The 25,049-nt window shown below is 44.2% G+C and overlaps 1 protein-coding gene across 2 annotated transcripts in view; it reads right to left on the bottom strand.

Moving 5' to 3' along the window:
• Nucleotides 1–25,049, bottom strand: part of DMC1 (DNA meiotic recombinase 1) — a 791,183-nt gene that overhangs the window by 403,991 nt on the left and 362,143 nt on the right. For both annotated transcript variants that reach the window (XM_077450999.1, XM_077450998.1), the window contains exons 6-7: nt 23,639–23,691; nt 16,583–16,624 (exon numbers count right to left, since the gene is read on the bottom strand). In XM_077450999.1, the coding sequence (XP_077307125.1) occupies nt 16,583–16,624; nt 23,639–23,691 (95 nt within the window). The remainder of the gene's footprint in view (nt 1–16,582; nt 16,625–23,638; nt 23,692–25,049) is intronic.

Raw genomic sequence — 25,049 nt, 5'->3', positions numbered from 1 at the left:
ACCCACAGGGAGGGGGAGGGAAGATAGGGACAGGGAGAGAAGAGAGGGAGGTGAGGGACCCCGAATCGACCTCCAAGGGAATGCCCAGCTGCTCAGCCCCACCGAGGCAGGGAGAGCTGTACTTACCAGTGCAGAGCTGGGATACATTCCATCACAGACCAACTCTCCGATCAGTACGGGGTGGCTGCTGACTTGGCACACTGTGACGCAGACATCAATAGCTCGGTCATATGTGTGCCCCGGGGCATTAAAGCTCACGACCACCTCTGGAGCTGAGGTACATAGTGGCCGACCCAGCACGGAGCTCTGGTCTGCTCACGCTCGCTGGCCAGGCTGAGGAGACTACAAGGATAAGGGTATCCAGCCTGTCACCCAGCCAGCTGTTGATCACAGATCACAGGATTTATAGTCTTGCGCAAAAAGCAAAGCTTCTGCAGAAATAAAATTCGGACCGATGGGCCCGCAGGGTTCCTAGGTCCTTCTCCTTCACTAGGCAAAATAAAACTGAGTGTTGAGTGCTGCATGGCAGGCTGGGGGGTTGTTACCTAAGGGACCGCCCCTTGGGCAGAACTAAAAGTTCTGTGTTTTTCATAACATGTTATGCCTAGTCTTCTCCTAAAGGTGGCATAACAACCCAATGGCTAAGAGAGGAGCTGTGTCAGTCGGTGAATATAAGAGAAAGTACATTTACCAACACAGAGGGAGTCCGCTCAAGTTTAATAGCCTATGGGACCCATGGCTGGGTACCCCTGGGCTATCCTCGATAGATCTAGTTCTGGATAGATTGTTGTGGTAACCCTCTTGTGCATAAATATGTCAGAGTTTCTTCGGGTACAAGATCAATGCCTTGTTTTATACTACTTCATATGTGTTGGTCCACCGGAGGGCAATTGACTATTTGTTGTATTAAGGGAAAGGGCATATATTTCATGCAACAGACTGTCTGAATTCTGTAATGCCGTTTCTCAATCTTGACTTCATAATAAAACTTATTCTTGATTAAAATAAAAAAGAAAAGTCAGCAGCTACAAAACGTGTCACTGCTGATTTTAAACAACCAACCACTCACCTGTCCCAAGATCCAGTGGTGCACTCACCCCAGCCGTTTTCACCCTGTGTCCAGCGGCACCAGCATCTTCACTATGGGCACCCGGCTGTGACAGCTTGGGTCTTCACAGCCGGGTGCCCACTGCGGCGTGGCGCTCTGTGACTGGTTTCCTTCAGGAATCAAAACTTCCACTTGCCTATGGTGACTGGTACGGAAGTGGGAGGGGAAACCTGACAAAATCGGGTACCCGCACCCCCCTCCTCCCCAAAAGCTCAGTTTCATACAACAGGAGCTGGGGAGGAGGCCTTAAAGAGGAAGTAAAGGTTATTTTTTTTTTTTAAATGCAACCTGCAAGGCAAAGGCATAATGAGCTAGTATGCATAGCATACTAGCTCATTATGAATAACGTACCTGAGAACTAAGCCCCCAAAGCGGTCCTCCTCCTTTATCTTCGCCGCTGCCATGTATCCCAGAGTGACTTCCGGGTCTCGCTGCTCCGGCCCTGTGATTCGCTGGAGCCGCAATGACGTCACTCCCACGCATGCGCACGGGAGCCAACACAAGCGGCATATCGCCGTGATCTGCGGCGTGCTCAGTGCGCGCCACTGTCTACAGCGCATGCGCCGTAGACAGCAGTACCTGTCTTTTTGTAAATATCTCCTAAACCGTATAGGTTTACGAGATATTTCTTGGACCTACAAGTAAGCCTTAATCTAGGCTTACCTGTAGGTCAAAGTGATTTCTAAGGGTTTACAAGCACTTTAAAGCGGAACTTTCCTTTTTGGGTTGAGCTCTACTTTAAAGGACACGATAGTATTATTACCGACACCTTCAGGAGAATTGAACACTGGCAAAGCAAAGTTGTAAGGGCAGCTTAATATAATCTCTCTCACTCCCAGCATGCCTAAGTTTATTGCCTCAGTTTAGTAGCAAGCAATGACAGGAGTAATGTCACGATTATGCAATAGAGTTGGTCTGTCTCCATGTGTTCATCTCTAGAGACCAGCCGACTCTAAACTGACTGCTTTTATAATCCCTCCTCTAGCATAGCGCCACCCTAGCTCCTATCAGAGAACTCTATATTAACCTGTGCACTGCAGGCCAACCCTGCTGATCAACTTTTGTGTGTTTGGCTCCCTGTTTCCTGCCTGCCGTGTGCTCTACATTTGTTTCTGTTAGCGACCTTGGTGTGTTTTCTAATATTCTTGTCTGCTCATGACCCTGACCTTTTAGCGTGTCCCTGACTATCCCTGTTTGCCTCTGACCCTGAAACTTTGGCGTGAACTCTGTTGTCCTTGTCTTTTTGTGACCCCAACCTTAGCTTATTCCCTTACTGCTCGATCCTCCTGTTGCCTACTGTGGGCGTTAGCTGGGGAACCCTGGAGGTTGCAAGCTGGAGCCAGTTGCAGCCCAGTCCATCCTCACCACTAGAAGCTCTGGTGAACACCTGCTGGCTTAGTGTCAGGGCTGGCTTAGCCCTTCCTCCTCTGGGCTGGCCGCTCAGCTGTCGGCAAATTGCCAGCTCTCTTCTCTTTCCACAGTTACCAGCTGTTCCTGATGATGCTCTTCTGACCTGCCTATTTAAAGCCTTCCTGCTCACTTTTTCATTTGCCTTCGCGTTGGTCACATCACAGTGAACCATCTCCTGCTGTTTGTTTCAAGACTGGCTTGCTGACATCCCACCTGGCTTCTTATCCTGCTTGCGGTTGCTCTCCTTAGATCCCTGACTTCCGGCCTGGCTGATTACCCGATCTGGTCAATGAACTTTGGACTGGCTGACTACCCTATCTAGCTACAGGACTCTGGCTATGCTTGACTACGCCTTTTTCTATTTACCTTTTTATTTTTATTAATAAACAAGTGTGATTTGATTGTACTTCTGCCTCAGTCTGTTTCATGGTTTCTGACACTAGACTCTGCCCCTAGGGAATCTTACGCTCTAACCCCGGTGGGATCCATCTTGGTGTTCCAGCGGCCCTGCCTTCTTTACTACCTTGACTCCCATTCACAGCAGTCAGCCGTAGGGTCCATTACCTTGCGGTGCACTCCTGATCTCAAAGGTGTGCATTTGTCACCTAGCCTCAAGGTGACCTGACAAGTAAATCATAAGAACGTAAGAGAAGTATTGGAGTCCTGTGATTTACTCCTAAAAAAAGATTTTTCAGGTACAGACAAAAATCCTATTTTCTTAGTCATGCATTATGGGACACAGGATAGTATTCTGAAACACTGGGACATGCAAAAGTAGTCCGACTGAAGGGTGGGCATCTGCAAATGAAAGGCTAACAGGTCCACAAGGAAAACACTATTAGGTAACAAGGGAGCCTACAGAACCATTTGAAGAACCTTACAACCAAAGGTAGCATGATGAATTCACCTAGTCAAAGTGGAACAAGAAGCAGACTGTCCTTTATGGGGACCTTCAGGGACAAGAAAAAAGAAGTCAGACTGATGAAAGAGCTGTAGTTGTGCGATAAACCACATTCAGACAATGGAGAGAAATCTCATTAGAATGCTTAGGAACAGGCAGGACAGATATATATCCTGGTTAAGTGAAAAAAAACAAAAAAAAACAGAAAAAGGGTCCTGGGCATCAAAACAACCTTGTGTTTTGTGTAGCACAAGAAAAGATTTTATCTCCAACTCAAACTCCCCTTGCAGAAGTGATGGCAACAAGAAATAAAACCTTGCACTTAAGGATAGCTAGAGGAATATCCCTAATGGTTTCAAAGTGTGTTTTTGTCAACAGAACTAGGTTGAAGTCCCACTGAGTCATTAGGGAATGTAGAGGGGGAACAATGTAAGCAATACCCTGCACAAATGCCTTCACACGGAAGTGATAAGAGGTTTCTGAAATCTCTACGGCTGACTGTTGATGGTACTCATCAGACTAGAGGAACAACAAAGTTTATCCATAGAGTACTTTCTGGTATGGAAATTTATGGCAATACAACAGAAATACACTTTCTAGGTGCCATGGTAAAATTTGCAAAAGGTCAACCACTCTCTGAAGTCCAGACATCGATTATTGATGAAGAGACGGCCAAGGCACAGAGGGCTAGAACATGACTATCTGTAGAGAGATGGAACACGAGACCTTCACTGCTACCGCATCCTGGTTGAATGACCTCGGAGTCATGAGGTCCAACATTAAAAGGAGAAGTGAATCGACCTGTGCCCTAGATCGATAGGGATGATCAGGAGACAAGTTTTCCCTCGTGACCAAGTCCCTTGCATTGAGAGACTATCAAGGACCTTCCAGACCATCAGGAGGAAGGATTTTTCTTTCTTCCAGCAACTTGTGATCCACCAAGCCAACGCAAGCCTGGTTTTGGAGGTCAGACAGGTATGGTAGTCCAGAGACTGAACCTGCCTGTCCCATTCTGCTACAGAGCATTGTGGAGGTTGCCACACTGGAGATAACGTTTAGGAAATAAGCATGTAAATTGTCCTGGGAGAGAAGATGGCCATGAAGGACAAAAAACTCTGCGCCCCCCCCCCCCCCCCCCGATAGATTTGGTCTTTTAAATTGTTAAAGGAAGAGAAGTATAATCCCTTCACCAGTATTCAGCGCGTAGAAACAAGCACACCACACCACATTAAAATCCAATCTGCTTACCAGAACTCAGCATATAATAGGCAATGGTTAACAACTTCCCAAGGGATCGCAGCTTCACTCCTCAATCACTGAAATCACTGATATGTAGATGTCTCAATCATAATAGAAAGCTTGCATCCGTTTACTTTTCCCAGAAAGCAAAACAGCAGCAAACATCCAACAGTCAGTGGGCGTCGAAGTCTGGAGCACGGGTGTCAGAAACCATGAATCAGACCGAGACAGAAGTACAATTAAATCACACTTGTTTATTAATAAAAAATAAAAAGGTTAATAGAGTAAGCATAGTCAAAGCATAGCCAGAGTACAGTAACCAGATCGAGTAGTCAGCCAGTCCAGAGTTCAATAACCAGATCGGGTAATCAGCCAGGCCAGAAGTCAGGGATCACAGTGGAGCAACAGCAAACAGGATAAGGAGCCAGAAGGGATGTCAGCAAGCCAGTCTTTAAGCAGGAGATGGTTTCTTGTGATGTGACCAAAGCAAAAGCAGAGATGAAGTGGGCTGGACAGGTTTAAATAGGCAGGTCAGATGAGCAAGATCAGGAACAGCTGGTAACTGTGGAGAGAGATGAGAGCTGGCAATTAGCCGACAGCTGAGCAGCCAGCCCAGAGAAGGAAGGGCTAAGCCAGCCCTGACAGTACCCCCTCCTCAAAGACCCCTCTCCCTTGGTGGGCCACTTAGCTTGAGGGGAAAACGTCTATGGAACTCACAGAGGAGGACAGGGGCATGTACATCCGAGGATGAAACCCAGGAGCGTTCCTCCGGACCGTACCCCTTCCAATGCACCAGGTACTGTATGCGCCCACGGAACCTACCGGAGTCAACAATGGATTGTACCTCATACTCCTCAACCTGAATAGGATGAGGACGTGGCACCGAGGTGGTAAATCGATTGCAGACCAACGGTTTCAATAAGGAGACATGAAACACATTAGAGATGCGCATACTAGGAGGAAGGTTCAATGTGTAAGCCACTGGGTTAATCCTGCAAAGGAGAAAGGCCCAATAAACCGAAGTGCATACTTCAGTGAGGGAACACGAAGCCAAAGATTATGAGATGACAGCCAGACCCTGTCCCCAACCTGGTAGGAAGGGGCAGGCAGGCGTCTGTGGTCAGTATGGAGTCTGTACCTTTCATTAGCAAGATGCAAAGCCTCCTTGACTTGTACCCAAGTGGAATGAAGACCACAGAGATGCTCCTCTAAGGCAGGAATGCTCTGCGAACAAACAAATCAGGCAACATGGAAGGTTGGAAACCATTATTCGCCATAAATGGAGACAATCGGCAGGCTGAATTCAAGGCACTGTTGTGAGCAAACTCTGGGTATAGGTCTGACCAGTTGTTATGGTGGTCAGAAATATAGCAACGTAGGAATTGCTCCAAGGACTGATTGGCTCACTCTGCTGCCCCATTAGACTGCGGGTGATACACAGGAGAGAAAGCAAGCTGGATTCCCAACTGTGCACAAAAGGCTCGCCAAAACCCGGGAGACAAACTGACTGCCCCATCCGAGACAATCACCTTGGGTAGCTCATGTAAGCGAAAGATCTCCTGAGCAAAAATGGAAGCCAGTTCCTTAGGGGTAGGCAACTTTTTAAGTGGAATACAATGACACATCTTTGAGAACCGGTCAACCACCATAAGGATAACAGTGTTGCCTTGGGAGTTGGGAGACTCCACAATGAAATCCATTGACAGGTGGGTCCAGTGCCTCTCTCCATTGGGTATGGGTTGTAGGAGGCCCACTGGAAGGTGTCGTGGAGTCTTAATCTGAGCACACACGGAACAGGCAGATACAAAGGCAGAAACATCAGCCCTTAGACGAGGCCACCATAATTGTTGGGAAATGGCCCAAATTAGTTGATTCTTCCCAGGATGGCCAGCTGCCTTAGGAGAATGGTAAGTCTGGAGCACGGCAGTACGGAGACTTTCTGGGACAAAGCAGCGGTCACAAGGTTTCTCAGGAGAAGCATGGACCTGAGCAGCAAGAATTTTGTCACCCAAAGGAGAAGACTGGTGCGAACTGTAGCCAAGATACAATCAGGAGGAATCACCGGAAACGACTCCGACTTGGAAGTGGAGGAAAATTGTCGTGACAAAGCACCAGCCCTTACATTCTTAGTACTGGGTAAGAATGAGACAATGTAATTAAAACTCAAGAAAAGAGCCCATTGTGCCCTTCTAGGAGAGAGGCTCTTAGCCTCAGACAAGAATGCAAGATTCTTATGGTCAGTAAGAATAAGAACCGGCACAGTGGTAACTTCAAGGAGATGTCTCCATTCTTTCAGGGCTAAAATGATCACCAACAGCTCTCTGTCACCAATCTCATAATTGCACTCAGCAGGTGACAATTTCTTGGAAAAGTAGCCACACGGATGCATAGTGCTCTCAGAGTTAGGACGTTGAGACAGAAGGGCGCCAACTCCAGTCTCAGAAGTATCAGCTTCTAGGATAAAAGGCAACGTAGGATCAGGATGTGCCAAAACAGGAGCAGAAACAAAGGCAGCCCTGAGAGTCTTAAAGGCCTTAATGGACTCCGGAGACCAGCTCTGTGGATTACCATCCTTTCTGGTCATATCAGTCAGGGGCTTGACCAGAGACGAGAAGTTACAAATAAACTTCCAATAGTAGTTGGCAAAGCCCAGGAAACGCTGCAGAGGACGTAAAACCCACAGGCAGGGGCCACTGTAGGACTGCCGAACGTTTCTCTGGGCCCATCGAAAAATCAGCAGTGAAAATGACATAGCCCAGGAATGTAACCTGTTCACGATGGAACTCGCACTTCTCCAGTTTACAATAGAGATTGCTCTCTCTTCGTTTCTGAAGCACATGACAGACCTCTGTGTGGTGGCTCTCCAGGGACTTGAAAAATATGAGGATATCATCGAGATAAACCACCACACATAACTGCAACAAATCTCGGAGGACATCGTTAATAAATTCCTGGAAAACTGCCGGGGTGTTACAAAGGCCAAAAGGCATTACCAGGTACTCATAATGGCCTGTTCTTGTATTAAACGCAGTTTTCCACTCGTCACCCTCCTTAATGCACACAAGATTGTATGCCCCTCTCAAGCCAAGCTTCATGAAAACTTGAGGCAGTAAAAAAACTCTAATGGAATCGGGTAGGCATTCGTAATCGTGACACGACTGAGACCCCTATAATCTATACAAGGTCTCAGTTCACCACTCTTCTTCTTCACAAAGAAGAAACCAGCACCAGCAGGAGATTAGGATTTGCAAATGAAACCTTGAGAAAGTGTGTCTGCAACATACTCCTCCATGGCCTTATCCTCCAAGACCGACAAAGGGTAAACCCGGCCACGAGGAGGTATGGCACCAGGTTGAATGTCAATTGTGCAATCATAAGACCAGTGTGGAGGCAAACTACCGGCTTGACCCTTGTCAAAGACATCGCTAAAATCGCAGGGAGGAGAGTGAAGAGGTGCACAGGACCTTGGATACCTTTAGGAAGCATGTCTCACTGACCAGGAGAGAACCTCAGCACGGAGCCAAAAGAGGGGTTGTGCCTCTGTAACCAAGGATAACCAATAACCAGCAGAAACCTGGGTGAGGAAATAACTTGGAATTGGATTATCTCATGGTGAAGAGCCCCTATGGCCATGGACAACAGAACCGCCTCATGAGTCACATGGGCAGGCTGTAAAGGACTCCCGTCAAGAGCCTCAATGGCAAGTGGAGTGTCATGCAGCTGCAGCGGAATCGAGTGCTGCGAAACAAAAGCAGCATCAATGGCCAGGCCTGCAGCCCCAGAGTCGATTAGAGCCTGCATCTCAAAAGACGACTCAGCCCAAGAAAGGGTGACCGAAACCACGGGCTTATCCTTCTGGATAGCTGTGGAAGAAACGCCACCTAAGGTCTGTCCATGACAGGACCTCAAGGTTCGGGCGTTCCCTGGACGGGTAGGACAAGACTTCAAAAAGTGACCTGCCTGGCCACAATAAAGGCACAATCTCTCCCCCCTCCTAAAGGCTCTCTCATCCGCAGAGAGACGCGTGAAGCCCAGGTGCATGGGTTCATCTTCACTGACCAACTCTGTACCAGGAGGCAAGGGAGCCACGGGTGGGACTGCAAAGCTGCGGAGGCAAACGTACAGGAGGCTTCCGCAAGTGCTCCTTAAAAGAAAGTCTCTCTGAGTCGGGAGTCAATGGGGATGGCAAACAAGATCAAGTTGTCCAGCTCAGTGGGTATATCTCGGGCTGCTATCTCATCCTTGATGGAATCGGTGAGACCTTGAGAAAAAGCAGCCACGAGGGCCTCATTGTTCCAAGCAACCTCTGCTACCAGAGTACGGAATTCAATGGTCGGCAACAGGTAGTCGGCAACAGTTCTCGTATTCTGTTTGATGGACATGAGGCACTTGGCAGCAGAAGCATGCGGGAACGTCAAATACCCTTTTAAAGGAGGCCACAAACTGAGGGTAACTCAAGACAACAGGTTTTTGCGTCTCCCATAGAGGGTTAGCCCAGGCCAAGGCTCTCTCAGAAAGCAAAGATATCATGAAACCTACTTTGCTTCTGTCAGAGGGAAACGCCTGGGGCAGCATCTCAAAGTATATCTCAACCTGATTGAGAAACCCTCTGCATTGAACTGGATCACCCCCAAATCGCTGGGGAAGTGGAGCGGAACCAGACCTACCTCTTATAGAGGTAATATTCGAGGTGGGTGCCTGCACAGAGACTGACGCAGCAGCAGGGATGGCCTGCGACTCAGGTTGCACCGGAGCAGCCACAGTGGGGGGTTCAAGGTGAGCCGTGCGACTCAGGAGCATTTTTAATGCCAAGGCAAACTGATCCATGCGGTGATCTTGCTCATCCAATCTGGAAAAAATATTACCAACAAGTGGATTGACTGTATCTTCTGAATTCATGGCCTTCGCCTACTGTCACAAACCATGAATCAGACCGAGACAGAAGTACAATTAAATCACACTTGTTTATTAATAAAAAGGTAAATACAGTAAGCGTAGTCAAAGCATAGCCAGAGTCCAGTAACCAGATCAGGTAATCAGCCAGGCCAGAAGTCAGGGAACCAAGTGGAGCAACAGGATAAGGAGCCAGAAGGGATGTCAGCAAGCCAGTCTTTAAGCAGGAGATGGTTTCTTGTGATGTGACCAAGGCAAAGGCAGAGATGAAGTGAGCTGGACAGCTTTAAGTAGGCGGGTCAGACGAGCAAGATCAGGAACAGCTGGTAACTGTGGAGAGAGATGAGAGCTGGCAATTAGCCGACAGCTGAGCAGCCAGCCCAGAGATGGAAGGGCTAAGCCAGCCCTGACAGTGGGTCCGCATTGTTTTTCCTGAACATCTAGAGCCCTGCAAACTTCTCGAAAACCCTGCAGCACGCTCACGTGAGGGGAGTTACGTGCATGACTCAGCTTCTCCTACGCATTCACCGTGGTTGACGCCGAAGCTCGAGTGGCCATCTCTGAGGGGGGAACCAGGAGCCAGAACTTGGTCCAGAACTTATGGCAGAACTGGGATTCAGTCTAATGCCCCGTAGACCCGATCGGACTTTCCGACAACAAAACCGTGGATTTTTGTTTCCAAGGATGTTGGCTCCAACTTGACTTGCATACATACGGTCACTCAAATGTTGGCCAACAATTACAAACATGGGAACGTGGTGACGTACAGGACGTATAACGAGCCTGGAAAAATTAAGTTCAATAGCCAGTGCAGCTCCTTCTGCTGGATTTCGAGCGCACGCAAACTTTTGTGCGTCGGACTTCTGTGCACACGATCGGAAATTTCGACAACAACGTTTTGTTGGCGGAAAATTTGAGAACCTGCTAGCCAACATTTGTTGGCAGAATATGACAAAATGTTCGATGGAGCATACATACGGTCGGACTTTCAGTCAACAAGTTTACATCCAACATTTGTTGTCAGAAAATCTGATCGTGTGTACGGGGCATAAGCTTTAGAAGACTGAAATAAGTTTTTTCATTTAGAACTGGAGCTTTAGCCACTTGAGTTTTTCCTTCTTTTTTGGAGCAAAAGGGAACTCTACTTCCCTGTGATTTCCTTGATAACATTGTCAAGGAATTAGCAAAAAAAAAAAAAGGCTTTCCCCAGAAGTTTTTTGCTCTGTAGACCTTTCTTTTATTCACAAATTCTTTATTTAGGAAAAGTAGCAGTACAAATCAGTAGCATACATGGTATCACAAAGTATCAGTTAAAGAGGGATTTCACTGTGAAAAAAAATATTAAAAGCCAGCAGCTACAAATACTGCAGCTGCTGACTTTTAATAAATGGACACTCACCTTTCCCAGGATCCAGTGATGTCGGCAGCTGAGGCCGATCGATCTCTCGGCTGCTGCCGCCACCATTCTAGGTGAGGGAATCAGGAAGTGAAGCGTTGCGGCTTCACTTCCCGGTTCCCTACTGCGCATGCGCGAGTCGTGCAGCGCAATAGGAATTGTCCGCGCTGTCTCTGGGACCCGTGTGTCCCCCAGCAGACAGCGCGCAGGGACAGGAAGAGGCATAGACTCCCGTGGGAGTCTTGTCCCAGAAGTGGGTGTAAATACCAGTCTTTGACAGGTATCTGCAGCCCCCTCCCCCCCTGAAAGGTGCCAATTGTGACACCGATGGGGGGAGGGTTCTGATGAGCGGAAGTTCCACTTTAGGGTGGAACCCCACTTTAAGTTGTCTTAGAACAAGCAAGTCAAGGGGGCTTGTAATGCTTAATGTACATTAGCTGCATGATTCTGGAAAAAAATGTAATCACAATCACCCAAGGTTGCAGGAAAGAAATGTGTTGCGTGTATGACCGGTGTAAATGATCTCTTAATTCTAAACAGCAAAAGACTGCAACTCAAGGATAATCTCCTTAGGTAGTGATTGGGACGGCTCTGAATCAACACTAAAACTAATTGCTCATAGCCATCTAAAGCTGGGGGCAGATCAGCTATAAGATCTAACCAGCCAGAAAGTGGGTAAAGTGGACCACAAAGTATCATAGACAAAGTCACAGAGACACTGGCTGACAGGACTCTAATGATGAGTTAGACCCTTTAATAGTAGGGTAACAGGATATCAGTTTGATGGGGATGTTTGCACGGAGCAAACATCCCCGAAACTGTTAAAGGATTGTGAGCTGGAGTCACCCATCATAGTGGGAACATCCTCTCTCTGACTAAAAGCAAACATATTGTGACCATAAAGCAAAAAAGCTCAGGCTTCGAGTACTCACAAAACCTTGACAGCTGGCCGGAGGTGGCCACAGTTGGTTAGATGCTTCCTTGATGCAAAATGGTGGAAAGGAGGGTACAGAGTGTGAACGTAAAACTTCAGAGGCTGACATCAGAGCTTACCCCAATAATATTAACCCCTTTTTCAGAAGATAAAGACAGAAAGCGAAGATGTTAAAGGCTCCCAGTGATTCAAACAAATAAGTTCAATTTGTGTGCTCAACCGGATTTAGCTACAGTGCCTTGAAACAGTATTCATACCCCTTGAAATTTTTATTGGGATTTTATGTGATAGACCAAGGATCCTCAAACTACGGTCCTTCAGTTGTTGTGGAACTACACATCCCATGAGGCATTGTAAAACTCACATTCACAGACATGACTAGGCATGATGACAATTGTAGTTTCTGAAAAACTGGAGGACCATAGTTTGAAGACCCCTGTAATAGACCAAGACAAAGTGGCACATAATTGTGAAGTGGAAAGAGAATGATACATTTTTTCACATTTTTTTACAAAAAAATATGTGAAAATTGTGGCGTATATTTGAATTCAGCTCGAGTCAATACTTTGTAGAACCACCTTTTGCTGCAATTACAGCTGCAAGTCCTTTTGGGTATGCCTCTACCAGATTTGCACGTCTAGGGAGTGAAATTTTTGCTCATTCTTTGCAAAATAACTCAAGCTCTGTCAGATTAAATGGAGAGTGTCTGTAAACACCAATTTTCAAGTCTTGCCACAGATTCTCTATTGGATATAGGTCTGGACTTTGACTGGGCCATTCTAACAACACATGAATATGGTTAAATCTAAACCATTCCATTGTAGCTCTGGCTGTATGTTTAGGATCATTGTCCTGCTAGAAGGGGAACCTCCACCCCAGTCTCAAGTCTTGTGCAGACTCTAACAGGTTTTCTTCTAAGATTGCCCTGTATTTGGCTCTATTTTCCCATCAACTCTGACCAGTTTCCCTGTCCCTGCTGGGGAAAAGCATCCCCACAACATGATCCTGCCAACATCATGTGTCACAGTTGGGCTGGTGTGTTCAGGATGATGTGCAGTGTTAGTTTTCTGCCATACATAGCATTTTGCTTTTAGACCAAAAAGTTACATTTTGGTCCCATCTGACCAGAGCTCCTCCTTTCACATGTTTTTAGTGTCCCCCACATGGCTTCTCGCAAACTACAAACAGTATTTCATATGGCTTTCTTTCAACAATGGTTTTCTTCTTGCCACTCTTCCATAAAGGCCAGATCTTTGAAGTGCATGACTGATAGTTGTCCCATGGATAGAATCTCCCACCTAAGCTGTGGATCTCTGCAGCTCCTCTCCTTGCCCAGCCTGTCAGTTTAGGTGGATGGTCATGTCTTGGTAGGTTTGCAGTTGTGCCATACTCTTTCCATTTTCCCAGTTGCTTGGGATATTCTTTTTTTATAACCTAACCCTGCTTTAAACTTCTCCACAACTCTTTTCCTGACCTGTCTGGTGTGCTCCTTGGCCTTCATGATGCTGTTTGTTCACTAAGGTTCTCTAAAAAACCTCTGAGGGCTTCATAGAACAGCTGTATTTATCCTGAGATTAAATTACACACAGGTGGACTCTATTTACGAATTAGGTGACTTCTGAAGGCAATTGGTTCCACTAGATTTTAGTTAGGAGTATAAGAGTAAAGTGGGTTGAATACAAATGCACACCACTCTTAACATATTTATTTGTAAAAATTTTTGAAAAACATTTATCATTTTCCTTCCACTTCATAATTATGCGCCACTTAGTGTTGGTCTATCACATAAAATCCCAATAAAATACATTTACGTTTTTGGTTGTAACATGACAAAATGTGGAAAATTTCAAGGGGTATGAAGAAAGGGCAATCATTGAGGTAGTGCAAACAGCTCTGGACCTAAGAAACGCTCCTCTGCTAACTTGTTACCAGAACAGGTTCTGGAAAGCACCTTGTGCGGAGCCCAGTGCCCAAGATCACTTCCAAGCTAGTCCTGCAATATCCAGTCCAGGCTGAGGGTAGGCTACGACAGAATGCTGCAGTCATATATATACCAGCTCTAGCTGCTATATAGAAAAGTATCTTGCTTGAAAAAAAAAAAATGCAAGCTACAAATAGGTTCGTTTTTTTCCTGGATATGCTGAAGGCCATCCTGCCACTAGCAAAAAAAAATGATTGTAACGGGGGATCTTTGGTTTCTGTTTATGCCTCTGGTACTGCTTGCTACACAACTGAGGTGTGTTGGTAGTAGAAGGGGTTATCCTGGGCTGGCCTACAGTTTTTTTTTTTTGCCAATGTTCAATCCTTCTGTAGCTGGCAGTATAAACCTGAAGGTGAAAGTATTCCTGTGTCCCTCAAACAAAGCCCAAACACCTGTATGCCTGTGTTACAAGAATGTACTTCTTATCCCCACATTCAATGAGATGTCCTTCACTGAAAGGTTAGAAATGATCCACTTTCAGCCAGCATATAATGAAAAAATGATCATATATCACTGTCCCAAATCCCATGTGACTTGAGTTACAAAGTAAGATATGTATTGTAACATATCTCTGATCATGAATGTCGGTTGGAGCATTTCGCAAGGCGAGTGAAGACTGCTGAAGACCCAGCCCACTATCTTGTGTGTGAGAGCAGAAGTCCAATTGTTCATGACATACTGCCAAGACATGGTATTTTAACCCTTGCTGTAGCAGTAAGTATGTAAAAAAATAAAAAGAAAGGCATAGTAGTAGTAGGCCTGACTGTCTAAGGCCGCGTACACACGCGCGGACTGTTCGCCCAACTTTGTCCGTCCAACAGTTTCGGCAAACAGTCCGCTCAAACTTAGCATGGACGGACATGGCCACACACGACGGACGAACAGTTTGCTGAAACCGTGCGCGATGACGTTTCGGCACGCACGACGGATCGAAAATTTCGACGTCCAATACACTGCAATGCAACCTTTCCGACGTGGAAATCCTTTCTGAGCATGCGCGAGACTTAGTTGGCCGAACAAGCCTACACACGAGCGAACAGTCCGCTGAAACCTTGTTTCAGCGGACAGTTTTTCGGAATTTCCGTAAGACCTTGTTCGTCCAACTGTCCGCTGAAACTGTCCGCTGAAGCCCCACACACGAGCGGACTGTCCGCCCAAACACTGTTCAGCGGACAAGGTTGGGCGAACAGTCCGCCCGTGTGTACGCGGCCTTATAGTAACAAAAATTATGACAAGAAAAAAAATACCTTAGACCCCAGTTTCCAGTCTGTTTTCACATGCAAAGATGTAATTACCGTATTTGTCGGGGTATAACACGCACCGGCGTATAACACGCACCCCAAGTTTAGGAGGGCATTTTAAGGAAAAAAGTTTTAGGAGGGAAGTTTAAGAAAAAAAACAACTTACATTTAAATGCCCGTCAATGCAGCCTTATCAGTGTGCATCTGCAGCCTTGTCCATCATTGCAGAATGATCAGTGTCATTTGCAGCTTGCCCACCGCTGTTTGCAGCCTTGCAGAGTGTCATTTGCAGCTTGCCAGTGCCGTTTGCAGCCTTCCATGTTTAAATATCCCGCCGCCGAGACAGACCGAGCGAGCGCCGCCGAAAAATACTGAGCGGCGCCGAAAAAGACCGAGCCGTCTGCTCGTAGTCCCGCCTTCCCTGCTGTTTCTGGAGCGAGCGCTGCTGAAAAAGACCGAGCCGACTCTACTGTGTATTCGGCTTGGCTCGGCTCGCAGTCCCGCCCAGTATGGGCGGGACTGCAAGCCGAGCCAAGCCGAGTACACAGTAGAGTCGGCTCTGTGTTTTTCGGCAGCAGTCGCAGAAACAGCAGGGAGGCGGGACTACGAGTGGAGCCGAGCAGACGGCTCGGTCTTTTTCGGCGCCGCTTGGTCTTTTTGCCTCACAGACAGTGGGGATCGGCGTATAACACGCACCCACGACTTTCCCCCGATTTTAAGGGGGAAAAAGTGCGTGTTATACGCCGATAAATACGGTATGTGCCTTTATCAAGAAGCACATATGCGATTTCTCATGAGATTTGTAATCCTCAACTTTCCAAGGATCCTGTGAGAAGGCCATATGAGGGCACCCTCATCTAGGGTGAACAAGCCAATAGCCAGGCTATAAGGTAAGTATTTTCTAACTTTTTTGGTAATTATCTTTCTTTCAAATTGTGGACAGACAGGGGGAGGCATCAAAGGCTTGGTTATTGCACACTGTGGAATCCACTTCTAATGCCGCATACAGACAATCGGAATTTCTGACAACAAATGTTCAATGTGAGCTTGTTGTTGGAAATTCCGACCATGTGTAGGCTCCATCGGAAATTTTTTGTCTCCGACCAACAAAATTTGAGAGCTGGTTCTCAAATTTTCCAACAACAAAATCCGATCGTGTGTACAAAATTCCGACGCACAAAATTCCACGCATGCTTGGAATCAAGCAGAAGAGCCGCACTGGCTATTGAACTTCATTTTTCTCGGCTCATTGTACGTTACCACGTTTGGCATTTCTGATAACATTTGTGTGACCGTGTGTATGTAAGACAAGTTTCAGCCAACATCCATTCAAAATAAATCCACGGTTTGTTTGTCGGAAATTCGTCTGTACGCGGCATTAGACTTTAATGAGCTTATGTTTTAGGGCAGGGTGTTTTATATGTAAAAAACACAAAACATTTCTTGTTAGAAGCTATAAGTGTAGAATAATTTACATACCACAAAGTGTATGAGACAGCTGGGTTTTTCCAGTTCGGAATTCTAAGCATTAAGAAAAATATGTGTGTGAATATGTGGTTTTGCAGCTCGTTCATAATTGTAACAAAATCTAAAAGAATGCTAAAGAAAGAAAGTCTAAAATGTCATGCTAAATGTCTTACCTGATTTGTATTTCAATCTAATTTTATTGTAAATTATTATACAAACAAGTTCAGACATACAAAAATACATACGTATATAGAAAGCATAGTTGTTTCATCCCACAAATTATGGATACTTTTTCACACAACCATCGAAAGGGAAAAAAATAAAAAATATCTTATATTGAAAATTTGCCTAGCACATTCATAGTCCATTTTTTTTTTTCCTAGAGGTTTTTCTAACTTCTCGTTCTTTCCCTATACCGCCTCCAGGGCGCCCACATCCGGAGACATCTCTCGTGTATATCTAATTCATGTGCTAAAAGTGTCTCCATTCTTTCTATACTATCCATTTCTAAGGCCCATTCGTTGACCGATGGAGACTGTTGACCGCCAGTCTCGCTGCTGTCAACCAATGTCCAAGAAGACTCCTTTTAATGTTTTTATATGGTCCTGGTAGCATAGAGAGAAGGGTAATTTGAGGCGTATTAGCAATTAACTCCCCAGTAACTGCAGTATACAATTGCATAATCTTTTCCCAGAAGCAAAAGATTTGGGGGCATTCCCACCAGATTTGAAGCAGAGAACCCTTATCTGCATGGCAACGCCAACATATATCTGATTTATCTGTATATATACGCTGGAGTGATAGTGGACTCCAGTACCATCTTGAAAGGAGCTTATAGCTCATCTCTTTTGCTTTAGTTGTTGGTGACAGACAGTGTGTTAGGTCGAATGCCTTCTCCCGTTCCTCAGCCTCAATTTGAACATGGATTTCATTCGCCCATTAGTTTATGTATTCCGGGGGCTCAGGATGGTTTTTAATGATAAACATCTTATATAATGTTGATAGGACATGTTTTGGTTTAGGGTCTTGTATCAAAAGAGTTTCAACTTATGTTAAATCTCTACCCAAGGATTTACTTGAGGGGATAGAAGACCAAAATGACAGTAATTGTCAATATTCCAACATTTACGTAGATGAGGGTCGCTGTGTAGGGAATAAGTTTAATAAAGACGGGACTGTTCCTTGGCATAGAATCTGGCTCTATCTGTGATGAAACTCTTTGTTCCATATGAGGAAGTTTGTCCGGTTTAATGCCGGTGGGAAGTAGGGGTTACCAAATAAGGGTGTCATAGGTCCTACAAAAGAGGACAGTTCTAACTGAATAGCTGTTTTAGCCCATGCATTTAATAGATGAGATGTAAGAGAAGGCATAGTATCTAATAACTCTCGATGAGTATTGCTGGTAGATAGGTCTAACCAGGGCAGCACCTTAAGATCAAGTGGGTTCAACCCTTACTCTATTATTACCTATTGTTTAGTGTCGGGATAATGAAACCAGTTCACCAGTCTAGTCAGAACTGTTGAAGCGTAATAGAAGTACAAGTCTAGTGCGCCCGCACCTCCTTTCATTTTTGGCAGTGATAATTATTTCTTATGTAATCTGGGTTTCTTATATCCCCAGATAAAGAGACAAAAACAGGAATAGTTTGAAAAAGGTACAAAAACCATGGTATTATATCCATTTTCAGTACATTAATCCTCCCAAACCATGAGTGTTGGTTAGCATCATATTTTTTAAGATCCTGTAGAGTACGTTGCAAAAGAGGGATATAGTTCGTTGAGTATAAGTGGCTTGGAAATTATAACACCTAGATATTTTAGTGCCGAGGAACAAATTTTAAACTAAAAGTTATTTCTCAGTACCATAACTTGTTGTGATGTAAGTGACACATTAAGGATTTCTGATTTTAATACATTTACTTTAAAATGACTCAAAGTCCCAAAACGCTGAAATTCAGATAATATAGAGGGTAGCGAAATATGTGGGTTAGTAACAAAGTAATAAATCATCGGCAAACAAAGATAATCTTATTTCCTTTTGCTTTATCTGTACAGTATGCCAGCAATGTAAGGATTCTGTCTAAGTAATGGAAGGATTCTGCTAAGTGCTCCGTTACTATGACAGAGTAAAGGGGATAGTGGACATCCCTGGCGGGTACCATTTTGTATAGTAAAACTTGTTGCCAATGATCCATTAATCTTTATTCTAACCACTGGTTTAGTATATAGCGCCAAGATCTTATGAAGTAGATTTGACCCTAGGCCTATTTGCATCAAAGAGTGTTTAAGAAAGGGCCATCCAACCCTGTCAAATGCCTTCTCTGTATCGACTGAAAGAAAGCATACTGGTATTTTAGCCTTTTGAGCATGATTCATTAATAAGAAAGTTTTTATTGTATTATCGCGTGCTTCTCTTCCTTTAACTAATCCTACCTGGTCAAAATGTATTAAGCTCGGAAGAAGAGGTTGAAGATGGAGCGCAATCAATTTAGCATATATTTTTATAGCTATCCCAATCAGGGATATAGGTCGATAGCTAGAGCAAAGTGTTAAATCGTTTTCTGGTTTCGGAATCAAGGAGATATGGGATTCTAGAGTCTGTGTTGGAAAATTGGTTGTTAGGGGAAATAGAGTTAAACACTTGAAGCATAAATGGGGATAAATGTTCTTTATAAGTTTTATAGAATTTTGGGGTGAATCCATCTGGGCCCGGACTCTTGTCTGTTGGAATATTGGCAATTACGTCTAATAGTTCTTCATGCAAGAAAGGAGAACCCAAGGATTTCTTGGTATCATCATCATCTAATGTCGGGATAGCATTTTCCCATACATAGTCTTCAATATATTGATTTCCAGCTCCTTTATCCTCCAAAGATGGTGGTGGAGCCAAGTTATAGAGGGCCGAAAAGTATTCCCTAAAAGTTTGTTGAAGGGATTGTGGGTCTGATGTAAGTTCTCCCGATTACTTCTTTATACTTGGTATAAAGGTCTGGGAGGGGTGCGGGTGCAGTATGCCAGCTAACAATCGCCCACATGTTCTCAAATCTTTACCTTCCCACAGCGCGTCTTTGTTGTTATGTGCTATAGGATGTTTCAAAAAGCTGTAATAGAGACGTCCTTGTAGATGATATGTTAGTTGATGTTTCTACAGAGAGGTGGGCTTTGTGTAAGGTTTCTAGAGTGTGGATTTTTAACAAGGTATTTTCAGTGGTTTTGGATTTTTCTTTTTTTAAGGCACAAACCATGTTGAATAAATACCCCCCGTATTACCGCCTTTAAGGCTTCCCATTTTAAAGGCAGTGCAGTTTCGTCCTGTTCATGATCAGAAACAAAACCGTTGATTGCCTCCACAATTGCCTTATGACAGATTGGATCATTCAAACACTAGGACCAATTTGTACCCTTAATCTGAGGAGGAGTTATTGTTAAAAATACTGGTGAGTGGCCAGACCATATGAATGATCCTATTTCCATTAAGGGATTCTATTCTAACATCTTTGGGCCTGTTAGAAAATAATCTAGCCTGCTATATGATTTATGGGCTAATGAAAAATATGTATAGTTGCGATCTTTAGGGTTTAGGATACACCATAAGTCAAGTAACCTATGTTCAAAGAATACATTTTTGAGTGCCCTCAAGCGAGAGTACGAGATATTCGATCGTTGAGCTGAGGTGTCTAGTGTAGGATCCAAGGCTAGATTAAGATCTCCCCCACAAGTATAGTACCTTCTGAAAAGTCTGCTAAAAGATTTTGTCGTGGTTTGATCATAGTTTGGAATATAAAAGTTTGCGATTGTAAAGATTTTATTCCATAACCTGATTTAAAGAAAAAGATATCTACAATTCGGATCAGCTTTATGTTTCAGGTACTGTATCGGTAAGTGTTTATGAAAAGTGATGGATACCCCTCTTGCTTTAGAACTAGGCATAGTACTATGAAACCATTGAGAATAATGTTTACACAAACACACTGGAGTATTACCACTGCGGAAGTGGGTCTCCCGGAGGAGTATATCTACCTTAGCTTTATACAAGTTGTATAAAATCTGACCTCTTTTTGATTCATTATTAAGGCCTTTGGCATTGTAGGTACAGAGTTTCAATGATGCTGGAGAAGAGAAATTTGTTGCCAGAATAAAAAAAATTATAAGGAAAAAAGGATAAGGTAGTAAAATTAGAGAGGCTCCCTCTCTCAAGTCTCTGGGCTACCCAGAGAAACGTAGACTAGTAAAACTAGGAAAGAAAAAAACGAAGGGGAAAAATACCCCCCAAAAAAACCAAAACAAAAACACAGCAGGATATGGAATGTATCCAAAAAAAACACACCAAGCCCTACCAGAGGGCTGGTGTACCTACAAGGGGAGAAAGTTGGTGAGCAATGAGGGTACCTCACCGCAGGAACTCTGAGCAGTCAAAAAAAAAGGTGAGTACTATATTTGAGTACTACTATATATATTTTTCCTCCTCCACCTTCCCTCCCCTCCCCTCAAGTAGAGAGAACAGTGCCATAAATCATGTCCTTCATAGTAAGCGATAATAGGAAAAAAATATATATAAACCATAAACCCAGGGCTTGCATTGAGGCCACGCCCTCGTGCGTCCCAGAAGTTGTGGTCACATGTCAGACCGCATAGGAAGTCGCATAATAGATTGCAACCTATTGAAGGTAATAGTGCAACTCAAATTTTGATAATTCTATTTTGATATTACATAGTATAATTCCTGTTCTATCTTTTACAGTGGCCCCAATAGGCCTCCGGGTTTAAAGCCACACAGATGTCCATCTGGCAGTTCACGAGTCTACGCTACACTGACCTCTTCTGAGTCGCAGCAAGTCAAATATATTAACACAACTTTTAGGAGCAGCGCCAATGCGAGCCCTGGCGCAGATCAGCAAGCTGACAAATAAATGATTCCCCCATTATGGGCAGTAATTAGATATCAAATAAATTGTTTATCCACACCTCTACAACATTTACCTCCCAACAATTCTTCAATACTACTACTAAAAAAAAAAAAAAGGAAGGGAGGTGGGAATGATAGAAAGGAAGAAGGGAGGGGGGAAAAGGGAAAGAGGGAGGGACAAGAGGAGAGCCCAAGAGAGCTCAAAGCTCAGAAACCCAGTAGAAACCCTAAGAAGAAAAAGAAAAGAAAAAAAAAAAGGAAAGAAAAAAAAAATTCCAAAAAAAAAACATATATTTTTTTATTTTCTCTTTTGCATTGTTCATTTTAGATGTAGCTATCTCATCCTTTACCCTTTCACTTATCTGCTTATGAAATAAAATACTAATTTTCGAATTCATCCACTGCATCTCATGCACAGAACACGTGATAGATTTTAGGTATCATTAGAACTTGCTTACAGCTACCAAGCAGATTCAATCCAAAAATTGAGGTTTGAATGTTACTGGTGATACACCAAGCGGGGAGAAAAAGGGCATTACGCAACACAGATTCGCATGCACACCCAACCACTCCAAATGTGAAAAGTTTTCTGGAATCTTGCTGCTCCATGAAACTCAGGACTGTAATAACCTGACTGTACTTTAGGGTCCTTTCACACTGATACGTTTTTTCCTGTGTTTTTCTTGAAAGGTAAAAACGCAGGAAAAATATTTCCCTTTAAATCCTATGGGGCTTTTCACACCATTTCACTGTGGGTGCGGTATGTTTTGAAAAGTGCTGCATCTTTGGTGCAGTTTTAAAAGCTGCAGCTTCCCATTGAAATAACGGTAAAAACGCACCTTCAATTTGAATTTTTTGTGCAATTTTGAGTCACATGTCCATTTTTCATAGGTGTGGACGCAGGAAAAATGCACCAGAAATGCAGGAGAAATGCATCTCAAACACAGCAAAATCGTTGTAAAACCGCATATGCGATTTTACCAATAGCGAAGTTTGACTTTAATGCAGCTTCAGTGTTTCCTGGATAGCATTAGCACTATATAGACTGATTGCATTAATGTTTCTCCAGGCAGAATCAAAAGCACCCAATGATGGAATAATACATTCATTTAAAAGTATTAATACTTTTCAGTTGGTAAAAGTACCTGAATTGTTATCAGCTTTCTGTAATTAATTTAGCGAAAAGGGGCAGCAGTGTTAGCCAGTCAGACTCTACTGTGTAGACAGCACTGTCAATTTAACACAAGGAACATTCTTACAGTAGTGGAAGACACACAGATACACATGCAATGCCCCATAAAATAATATTTGATGGAAAAAAATGCAATGCATTGCATTTTTTTATTTTATTGATATTTTTTGAGGGAAAAAAATGCAATGCATTGCAGCACATTATGTGTTACACTGCACACCAACACAAAAATTTTATGCACACAATATCATGCGTGCTGTGGTTTGAATGAGCAAGCAGGTCCTTAATCTATAATCTTCACAGAAGAAAGGTGTAAAATAAAAAAAGTGCACCATTCCTAGCCTTACGCAAGCATCATTACTAGTGATGCACCGAAAATTCGGCCACCAAAAATTGTCGGTGGAAAATAGGGTTTTCAGCGTTTGGCTAAAAGAGAAAAAGGTGACAATGGTTCCTGAAAACGCCCACAATTTTGTCGCGTTTATGGTGTGTTTTTCATAGATGTGACTCAAAAAATGCATCAAAAATACAACACAGGTGTATTTTTTATGCATTCTTGCTGCGTTTTCAATGCATTTCATTGGGGAGGTGCATTTTTGGGTTTGTTCTTTTTTTTTTTCATGACCAAATATGCACCAAAAATGCAGCAAGCAGGATTTTTAACACCACATCAAAAGGTGTTGATAATGGCTGAAAATAAATCCATAATAATTTATATTCATGATATTAATTAAAAAGTCGAATATAATACAATTATTTATAAAAATATATATATATTTTTTAAAAAATATTAGTTTTGGTTTCAGTTTCAGTCAAGTACATCCTGAATTTTCAGTTTTGGTACTGGAATTTTCTATTCGGTGCACCACTAATCATTACAGGTCCCTCCGCCCATGCAATTAATTCTAAGACAGCAGATATTTCCAGTCCAGTGTTAGTTCTTATATACAGTTAAATTTTGAAGAATTACCTCCAAAGGTCTCTGTTATTGCCATACTTTCAATTCCTCCTCCTAAAAGCTTGCTGGAAAATAAAGGTGCAGACTTAAAATTATTGTTTTTACTGCTTTATACATAGTCTACAGTGCTGACAATGTGAGGACATAATGCTGTAATAACGACATAAAATTTATTTGGATGTCTAAACAAGCTTCTGATCTACAAGAAAACGTGATAACTATAATAAATAGGATTTTTACTTGCTATAAAATTTTTGTTTTGGGTCCATTGAGGACACACATTTATGGATAACAAGCAATCAAAGGAACCGCCACAGTTACCTACTGCCGAGCTACGGAGGTACAGTCGAGCCTCACTCACCCCACACCGACCACACAGCATGGGGACAGCCTCCGGTACCTCGTCAGCATTTCGGTCCCGCTCCCCCCACGAACAGAGCGGGGGAATCAGCCAGAACATCCCGGAGATGTTCAGATCACAGAGGGGCAATACAGGCACCCTCCCGACACCCCGTCAGCCGCCATTTCAGAGCTCCGGCTGGACATACACACTCTGGCTGACAGGGTTCAGGTAGTGGAGACTGTCACAAAGCAGCATGACACGGTCTTCCGCAGAGCCACTTAGTGGGTAGACACTCACAGCCTTCAACTCGGGGAGCTGCAGAGGCATATGGAGGACTTGGACAACAGGGGGAGACGCCACAACCTCAGAATCCGTGGCATGCCTGAATCCTTTGAATCCGATCAGCTCTCCTCCACTGTTGTGTGCCTGTTCAATGACATCCTTAACAGAACATCAGAGACGCAAATTGCTATGGAACGGATCCACAGAGCCCTTAGACCTAAAGGTAGGGATACCAATCCCCCCAGAGATATCATCTGCTGCATAGTAGACTATAAAGTTAAAGAAGACATACTGATGCAGGCCAGAAGTAGAACACAGGTACTCCATGCAGGAGTACACATCCAGATCTTTCAGGATCTCTCCAGCATCACCCTGCAACACTGTTGAGACCTGAAACCTCTGCTAGAAATACTACTCACTCAGGGAATACCTTACAGATGGACGTTCCCCTTCTGTCTTTCTGCTACCGCACAGGGCCGTACCGCATTGCTGAAGGTACCTGAAGACAACACCTGCAACACCCTAGGCATCCCGCTGATTGATTTTCCTAACTGGTACTCACAATTCCGTCGTACAGTGACCAGGAAAGATCCGCAACCGGAGGAGCCCATGGATGCACAAAACACCCGGTACCGCAGACGCCGATCCCCCTCAGGAACACTGAGCCACCCAGGCACACACAGTTCCTGCCATGATGCAAGCCCAACCGACTTGCCGAGAACAAGGAGGGCCCGACGTGGCCGCTAGCGCCAAATCGGGACCCCCTGAATGACTGGTTCTACAAGTTCCTATTGACTG

Source organism: Lithobates pipiens, unplaced genomic scaffold (assembly GCF_037356315.1).
Source record: "Lithobates pipiens isolate NorthernLeopardFrog02 unplaced genomic scaffold, aLitPip1_a1.2 Scaffold_23, whole genome shotgun sequence".
In the NCBI taxonomy this organism is placed as follows: domain Eukaryota; kingdom Metazoa; phylum Chordata; class Amphibia; order Anura; family Ranidae; genus Lithobates; species Lithobates pipiens.
Note: the sequence above shows the minus strand (reverse complement) of the source record. Positions and strands in the feature narration are given on the sequence as shown.